Raw genomic sequence first — 9,513 nt, forward strand, 5'->3', positions numbered from 1 at the left:
GGGTGATTTTATGCACTTGATTTGAAGAAACGGTTGAAAAAATTTACCACTGCCCAATTTTTCTCCATTTCAAGACTCTGTGTTGCTCCAAAGTTTTAGAAATTGTTTTGTCAATTTTTCTAGACTGATGGGCATCAATTAAAGGTTGATTGATTTGGGTCAGTACTGGATCTGGGTCAACCTCATATATTTTGATTGATTGTTCAGGGAAAAACTTCATAAACCCTACCAGTTATCTCTTACTTTAAATCACAGAAATATTATATTATATTGACGTATCACTTATTTGATTGTTTTATTTATTATACAAAAGAAATAAAACACAAAATGTTGATATCATTGGCCCTATCAGACTCCTCTAATATATTCCTATGACCACGGGAAGTTTTGATAACATTCACTGTCAAAGGTATGCAAATATTTTTTTAAAAATCCAAAAGAAAATATATATATATATATATATATATATATATATATATATATATATATATATATATATATATATATATATATATATATATATATATATATATATATATATATATATATATATATATATTGTGACTTTAAGTATATACCTCCCACCCTGGCTGGCTGATAAAAGGAGACGTTCTCTGTAGCTCAAATGGTTAACTCCCTGCCTGGGAAGGCAATAGAGCACAGGTTCGAATCCCAGTAAGGATATGGCTAGCTGATGAGAGCTAAATAGCTTGAAATAGATCTATACTAGTCTTCCTTTATTTATTTATCAGCACAAATAAAAAAACACAAATATAACAAAGGCAACAGTAAAAATATTGGGTTTCTGTCTGGATGGACTCTTGTGACGAGCCTAATGACAGAGAGTGGAAGTGTGACCTTCCTCCCACACTTGGGCATACCAGGGGTTGTGACTTTAAGTATATACCTCCCACCCTGGCTGGCTGATAAAAGGAGACGTTCTCTGTAGCTCAAATGGTTAACTCCCTGCCTGGGAAGGCAATAGAGCACAGGTTCGAATCCCAGTAAGGATATGGCTAGCTGATGAGAGCTAAATAGCTTGAAATAGATCTATACTAGTCTTCCTTTATTTATTTATCAGCACAAATAAAAAAACACAAATATAACAAAGGCAACAGTAAAAATATTGGGTTTCTGTCTGGATGGACTCTTGTGACGAGCCTAATGACAGAGAGTGGAAGTGTGACCTTCCTCCCACACTTGGGCATACCAGGGGTTGTGACTTTAAGTATATACCTCCCACCCTGGCTGGCTGATAAAAGGAGACGTTCTCTGTAGCTCAAATGGTTAACTCCCTGCCTGGGAAGGCAATAGAGCACAGGTTCGAATCCCAGTAAGGATATGGCTAGCTGATGAGAGCTAAATAGCTTGAAATAGATCTATACTAGTCTTCCTTTATTTATTTATCAGCACAAATAAAAAAAACACAAATATAACAAAGGCAACAGTAAAAATATTGGGTTTCTGTCTGGATGGACTCTTGTGACGAGCCTAATGACAGAGAGTGGAAGTGTGACCTTCCTCCCACACTTGGGCATACCAGGGGTTGTGACTTTAAGTATATACCTCCCACCCTGGCTGGCTGATAAAAGGAGACGTTCTCTGTAGCTCAAATGGTTAACTCCCTGCCTGGGAAGGCAATAGAGCACAGGTTCGAATCCCAGTAAGGATATGGCTAGCTGATGAGAGCTAAATAGCTTGAAATAGATCTATACTAGTCTTCCTTTATTTATTTATCAGCACAAATAAAAAAACATATATATATATATATATATATATATATATATATATATATATATATATATATATATATATATATATATATATATATATATATATATATATATATATATATATATTCTTTTCCTCTACTTTATATTTGGAGGCCTTTTAGGAGATGCTGTTCTAGAATGACAAGGTAAACGTAAAGGTTCCCCTCGCACATATGTGCTGCTCATTCCAGACTCAAGGGGGCGGTGCTCCGTTTCAAAGCCAAAGAGCCAGCGCTGTCCGAAGACATCTCCGGGGTCATGTGACAGGCATGACTAAACGCCAAAGGCGCACCGAACACTGTTACCTTCCCACCAAAGGTGGTTCCTATTTTTCTACTTGCATTTTTACATGCTTTCGAACTGCCAGTTTGGCAGAAGCTGGGACAACCTCAGGAGCTCAATCTGTTACGCGGCGCTAGGGATTTGAACCGCCGAACTGCAGACCTTTCTGATGGACAAGCTCAGCGTCTCAGCCACTGAGCCACCTTTGTCTAGAATGCTATAAGAACATTTTTAAAAAAAAGTCTTTATGAGACATCCTGCCAGTAGTGTAATGCTACAAATAGTCACACACCCTCTTGAGCCACACCTATGCTTAACTCACGCTGGAACAATTCCATCAAGCAATGCCAATTTAGGTTATTGGCCTCCTGAAAGTTACACAGGACTTTCACCTTCTTCTTTTCAGCTTTGTTTTAGTCAAAGTAGCAGCAAGTTTAAACAAGCATCACTGCAGAACTACAAAAGGGTGGCTCCCTTCCAGCTTCCATTCCTCCCAGAGAAACCTGACCCAGGTGCTTAGCTCAAAGGTCTCCCTATCTGCAAACCAACTGGAAAATAAAACTTGCAAGCCTGCTAGGGCTACAGGGAAGAATTTCCCATGTGTTGCAGTTACAAGAGGAAGTATTACTTTGGCTCACTGTAGCTCAGCTTTGCAGACAGAATATTAAGCCAGGGAAGGTCACAGTACGAGATAAGATAAGGAAGCTGCATGCAACTGGCTCAAAAGGGCTATTTATAACAGGCTTCCAAACACCAGGAAAAGCAAAGTCTGTTTTTGCTACAAAATTTGAAACGCTCCAATTCATTTTTAAATAAATGTCCTCATTTTTTCCCCCCTCGAAACGTTTAAGGGAAGAAGATTTTTCTTATGTATCAACTTAATGCAGTGGTGGGTTTCAAATTTTTTTCAAACCTACTCTGTGGGTGTGGCCTCCTTTGTGGGAGTGGCTTGCCAGCCATGTGACCTGGTGGGAATGGCTTGCCGGCCATGTGACCTGGTGGGAGTGGCTTGCCGGCCGTGTGTGTTCGTTCGTTCGTTCTTTCTTTCTTTCTTCTTTCTTTCTTTCTTTTTTTCTTTCTCTCTCTCTCTCTTTCCTTCCTTTTGACTCTGTCCCTTTTTCCTTTTTTCTTTCATCTCTCTCTCACTTTTTTCTTTTTTTCTTTCTTCCTTTCTCTCTCTCTCTCTCTCTCTCTCTCTCTCTCTTTGTGTGTGTGTGTGTGTGTGTGTCTGTCAGTGGTGGGTTTCAAAAATTTTTGGAATTTCTTCTGTAGGTGTGGCCTGCTTTCTGGTGGAACCTCTTCTAACCGGTTCGGTAGATTTGACGAACCGGTTCTACCGAACTGGTGCGAACTGATAGGAACCCACCTCTGACTTAATGGTTTTCCTCCCACATTAAATTTCAGATGAAAATTGTCTCACACACACAGTTGAAAACTGTTTTTTTTCCCCCTTCGTCAAAAGTATCTTTATAAGAATGTAAGAAGAACAGATGGTAGAGTTTTATAAAGGTGAATTAATGCAAGCATCCTTTCATTCAAGAGATTTCAGATTAGTGTGGGAACACCTATTTCCCTATCTCCAGCCATTATATTAATGTAGACGGCTCCAAGTTCAGGAGAACTATAATTATATCAGAACACTGGGCTTGGGTAGAATCTATCTCTTAACCAAGCAACAACAAGAAAATCAACATTTTACTACTACCTGCAAAGATTATTCAGATTATCAAAAATTATCACATTTACTTCAATCTGCTGTTTTATTTTACCAGATCTCTACCTTGGACCAAAGAGGCAGTTTCTAAGCAATAAGCATCTCTTAGAAAATTGCTATGAACTGATATCTAAATCACATTTTCTTTGGGACACTGCATTTTTAAAAATTCTTCTTCTTCCACTATGTTGCAGAAGTGTTTCTGTCATTCCTCTCTTATCAGAAGCCCCTCCTTCTCTGCAGCTTCTTGACATACATACTTTCTTTCTTTACATCATCTAACTTATCTACATCCTTCCTTCATCCCCTGCTTGTAGTTGACCAGAGATTCCATATTCAGCTACTTCCAATCTTGTAGAGAATTGGCAGCAGTGAAGGAGTGAATAATGATTTTTAATTTGTTTTTCATACATGCACTGTGAAAACAAGCTTTTTGATTAAGACATTCCGACAAACCCTTTTTTAGTATTCAGGCTGAAGGTTCAAGTTAACTGATTTATTGCTAAAAGCTAATGCATAGAAATCTTCTCAACTAACAGTCAGTTAGTTAGTTAGATAAGGGTCAAAAACATCTAAGCAGGGAGGGGGGAGTTGACTTAGCTCACTTGTGCCTAAATAAGGATTCTAAACTGATGCCTCTTTTAACTCCTCCCCCTGGCTCTGACAGTCCTTCTATATTCATTCAAGTTTACCTTCTGCTGTCTCATCCAGTTCAGACATTCACTGGTGACACGCCTAGTGTATTCATCCCAACCTGATGCACTCTGAGAGCTGTAGCCACCACCTTTGGAGCTAGCCCTTCGGACACGAGGGACACTGATAGCCTTGTAGAGGGCACGCATCTGCTCTTGAAGTTGAAGCAGTCTAAAGGAAAAACGTAACAGTAAGGAAGGAGAAATACAGTTTGCTTGTCTCTGCTGATGATTAGTTTACATACCTTTTAAAATTTATTAATATTTCTGGTTGGTTTTCCATTTGGGTTACCCATCTGTGATAGCTTTTATCAAAGCTTAGAAGTGCATTTGAGGCCCAGCTTCATAAATTTATAACATTCGTGAAAGACACCATGCCTTACTCAAGTGTTGATTATTCACACAAGTGTAATGGACTGTGTGGATGACCTGTGTGGGTGAGGGAAAGAGATCTTGCCTAGGGAATGACGAGACAAGAGAGGGAGGAGCCCAGAGGCGCTTAATAGTCAGAGAAAGAAACTTAGGAAGGACCTGTGTCCTAATTGATCAAAGATTAAAAGTAGCGGAGGGACGTTTGCAACATTCTACTAATATAGCCTTACAATCAAGTAGATTTAATTTATCTAGTTTGTGTTTTCTATCCAGGAATGCTGACATTAGATGAGATCTGAATAATTTATTATTCAAAAAGAGCCGAGGTGGCGCAGTGCAGTACTGCAGGCCACTTCAGCTGACCGTTATCTGCAGTTCAGCGGTTCTAATCTCACCGGCTCAAGGTCGACTCAGCCTTCCATCCTTCCGAGGTGGGTGAAATGAGGACCCAGACTGTGGGGGCGATATGCTGACTCTGTAAACCACTTAGAGAGGGCTGAAGGCCCTATGAAGCGGTATATAAGTCTAACTGCTATTGCTATCTAGCCCAGGAGTGTCAAACTAGATTTCATTCAGGGCCGTATCAGGGTTGTGTTTGACCTGGGGGGGACAGGGGGGCAGATTGATGTCACTCGTGTCAAGGGCACCTGTGGTGCCTTTGCTAGTGAAAATGGACTCTCAATCTCCGTTTTCGGCTGGGACGGCCTCCTGCAGCCCTCTGCCAGCGAAAACGGAGCATGCAGTCCCCCCCAAGCTCCATTTTCACTGGCAGAGGCTTGTAGGCAGCCGAGCTGAAAATGGAGATTGGGAGCCCGTTTTCACTGGCAGAGGCGCCATGAGCCGGTCCTTCACATTTTCCAGGGCGGCCCCACAGGCCAGATCTAAGTACCCATGGGCCGAATCCAGCCCACGGGTCTTCAGTTTGACCCCCCTGGGTCCATCAAAATAAAGGTTGCATCACATAATTCTAGATGTATATCACCTAGAACAGTGGTTCCCAAACTTGGCTGGAGAATTCTGGGAGTTGAAGTCCACAAGTCTTAAAGTTGCCAAGTTTGGGAACCACTGGCCTAGAATAACCATCTTCCATATGTAATCATCAATATGCATCAACTTGTTTATTCAATGTGAGGGAAGTAACTGCTTCAGTACCCCAGTCATGCTACTTAGGTACAAACATACTTTTTCTGGTAGTGATCACATGGCTGTCCCATCTGTCTCATTTCTCCGATCAATCCATCAAGGATGTCCATGTGTTCATTTGCCTGGCCAAAGCACTCCTCCAGCTCTCGGTTCCTGCTAATTTGGATACCTTCTCCATACTTCAGTTCCTAAAACAATTAAAATAAAGCATAAATCACCCTTTTGACACACACACACAGAGACACAGATCAATTTATCAATAGTACTAAAAAATAAAAGACTGCACATGTCTTTGAACAGAATTTGGACAATTACAGCTACTGCAATTTGAACTAAATAGACTTTCCAAAATATGCACATAAGATCAGACACTAAAGAGATAGCAAAAGGCTCCAAATATATGTGTGTTGGGGGGGTTGGGGGGGGGGCTGTTTCCAAAATGACAAGTGTAATTCAGTGCAAGCAAGTGTAAGGCTGCATACATGTTTGCTTATTCTTTTACTTTTCTTTTCAATTTTTTCTCACATAATCAACATTTTGAGTGCAACACAATTCCATGCATGCAAGTCTAATGCAAGAACAGTGTTCAATTCAGTGGTGGGTTTACCCATTGTAAATCAGGGACCAGTAAGTAAAAGATTGCTTTTGCCACTGTGAAGACAACTGGGTCATATTTAACTTTTTTATTCCCTCCCTTCCTCTCTCCCTCCCCCACTCCCTTTCTCTCTCCCTTTCTCATCTCTCTCTCTGTTCTCTTGGAGATGCTAACTGGCAGAACACCAAATTCAGGGGACAAAAAGAAAGAAAATGAGACACGAAAAAAGGATCCTGTATACAATGAAGGAGGTTTCCAAAAGAAGCCACGCCTAAAATTTTAATTGATGATGCATCTCTATAGGAATGAACAGGTATTGAATAAAATTACTCTTCTTTCTTAAGAGCAGCTATCAAAAGATAAAATATATGTATATGCCATGACAAATTGGCATTTTAATGTTAATTAATGTGGGAATCTAAAAAAAATAATGTTTAATGTAGGAAGCAGTCCAATAGCAAAATAATTTATGACTGGTTTTGCAAGCATGAAGTAACACAAGCATTGGTGACCACTTTGTGTGTTATATGAACCTATACAACTCAAGTTTATTCAATAATCGAGCACAAGTGTGTTACATAACCAGGGGTGGGTTCCTGCCGTGACCCGTCAAAACCGCGCCCGACTAAACCGCGTCGCTGACGTCATCAACATGTACATTTACAGCGTGCTTCTGTCTCCGCGCTGTTGTCGCCCTGTTGATGACATCAGCGACGCGTGGTTTAGTCGAGCGCGGTTTTGCCGGTGAACCGGTTCCTGCCAGTTCTAACCTCTTCTATAGAAGAGGTTCCACAAATCTACCGTGCTGTTTAGGCCAGTTGCAGCTCCCTTCCCCCGCCCATCCGTACACTTGCCCCACCCACCGCTCACTGATTGGCTGGCTCACCAATCACCCTGCCCACCTCTAAGAGTCCTAGCTAAACCTTAAAGTCTTAAAGCTGTCAGGTTTGAACACCCCTGGGGTTTTTTTCTAAAAGGTTAGGGGTGCAAGGGTCTTGTAACTTGACAGCTTTAAGACTTGCACGCTTCAAATGCCAGAGTTTCTGAGCCAACATTTTGGTTGCTAAGCAAGAGCGTTGTTAAGTGGGTTTCACCACATTTTACAAGTTGGCCATGCCCACCCAGTCACATGGCTGGCAAGCCACTCCCACTCGGTCACATGGCTGGCAAGCCACTCCCACCTGGTCACATGGCCAGCAAGCCACTCCCACAAAGCAGGCCACACCTACAGAAGAGGTTCTAAAAAAATTTGAAACCCACCACTGTACATAACCAATATATGAATCCGACCTATTTATTTGTGGCCTATTTGTCTGACAGTAACACTCCAAGGAACCTCCCAATGGGTATTATTCCTAATCTTTTAGAACCTGAAATGAGCAGGGCAAGATTTGGTTACTCTGTGTGGTGAAGATGAACCCTAAACCTTTTCACTATATAAGCAAGTGTTCTACCGTTTTACGCATTCCTTAGTAACATGTTGATTTACTTTCTGCGATATGTGCCATTGTTCACTTATTATTAAAAAATAGTGAAGCAATGCCATCTCCCAACTTACAGGTTGCACTATGAGTTCAGCGCGCATGAGACAATCCGAGCAGCTTTGCATAAGGTCTTGAATGGTGTTCTGACGGCGGGACATGGTAGCAATTCCATTTTGACTGAAAGAGCAAGAGAGAGAAAGAGAATACCAATTACACTGTGTGAAATCAACCATTAATTATAAATGTGTTTTCTCCCGAAAGAACACAACACACCTTATTTAAATTAAAGTGTTGTAACCTGCTCGACTTCAGAAAGATCCTGATGATTACTTGGGTCACTCCTTTTCATGGTATTACAATGCTGAGTCTGCACTCTGTGAAACTACTGTGGGAATATGCTACGGCAGCTAACCGGCTGTGAATTGGGAGTTTTTTTTTTCCATAGATCAAATCCATACAAATGATGAGAAAATTTAAGAGAATGTTCTTAATACAGCTTTCACCATTGAATTGGCATCTTTACGATGCGTTGAACTTTAACTCCTATTTTAGCCAGTCAATATAAGCGAGAGAATTGCAAGGAATCAGAGTGTAGAGAATGCTGGGTTGAAGAAAACTGTGTTAAGTATTAGCTGGGGGGGGGGACGACATATAGGGTATGATAACACAACTAAATCTCTAGTATAAAATGCAGTTTTCTTTGCCCTTCTTCCTAAAAGCTTCATTTTGGAAATCCCTCCCAGAATATTTCCAGCAGTCAATACTATCTCAAAAGTTGCCTTTTGGTGAACTGGAGCTTTTGCTTCTCGTTTCAAATATATATACCTGCTTTGTTACCCTTGATAGTTTCTTCCTTTGATCCTGTTACTCATTCCCAATTAACTCAATTAAAGGTATCCAAAAAAACAGTATGTAATTAATCAATACATGGAGGATCTTTCAACTTCAAGGTCACACCATCCCAAGTACATATTTGACACAAGGCCCAGATGGAAGAGATGTTTATATATACTTTCAGGTTCCTGAATAGTTTGCAGTTTATCAACACAAAGGTTTCCTACTCCCAGCTGTACAGTTTTCTCCTAAAAGGATGTTGCAAGAGGCTAAGGTGGGGAACCAGGAGCAAAAGTTTCATTTGTTCCATTACTGAAAATGAATTTTTGGTTTGGCCATGTGTTCAGATACTCTCTTTTTGGGGATGTATGTGCCCCAGGGGTGGGTTTCAACCGGTTCGCGGCGGTCCCCGCGAACCGGTTGGTCAGCGAACCCGGAAGTAAGTAACTTCCGGGAACGGCGAAGGGCCCGCCCGCACGTGCTCCTTACCCGGTTTTGGCGAGTTCTGCGCTTCCACGCATGCGCAGAACGCATACAGCGCCTGAGGGATCCTCCAGGAGCAGCTGGAGCATCGCACAGATGCTAGTACGCATGCGTGCACTGCGCGCGTGCATGAGGACGCCGC

General features: G+C 41.3%; 1 protein-coding gene across 2 annotated transcripts in view; it reads right to left on the reverse strand.

The window, feature by feature from the left end:
- Positions 1-9,513, reverse strand: part of DSP (desmoplakin) — a 61,684-nt gene that overhangs the window by 39,288 nt on the left and 12,883 nt on the right. For both annotated transcript variants that reach the window (XM_087707494.1, XM_087707493.1), the window contains exons 2-4: positions 8,129-8,231; positions 6,015-6,163; positions 4,461-4,632 (exon numbers count right to left, since the gene is read on the reverse strand). In XM_087707494.1, the coding sequence (XP_087563620.1) occupies positions 4,461-4,632; positions 6,015-6,163; positions 8,129-8,231 (424 nt within the window). The remainder of the gene's footprint in view (positions 1-4,460; positions 4,633-6,014; positions 6,164-8,128; positions 8,232-9,513) is intronic.

Source organism: Thamnophis sirtalis, unplaced genomic scaffold, assembly GCF_051295495.1.
Source record: "Thamnophis sirtalis isolate CommonGarterSnake01/CBP01778 unplaced genomic scaffold, rThaSir2_p1.2 scaffold_2, whole genome shotgun sequence".
In the NCBI taxonomy this organism is placed as follows: domain Eukaryota; kingdom Metazoa; phylum Chordata; class Lepidosauria; order Squamata; family Natricidae; genus Thamnophis; species Thamnophis sirtalis.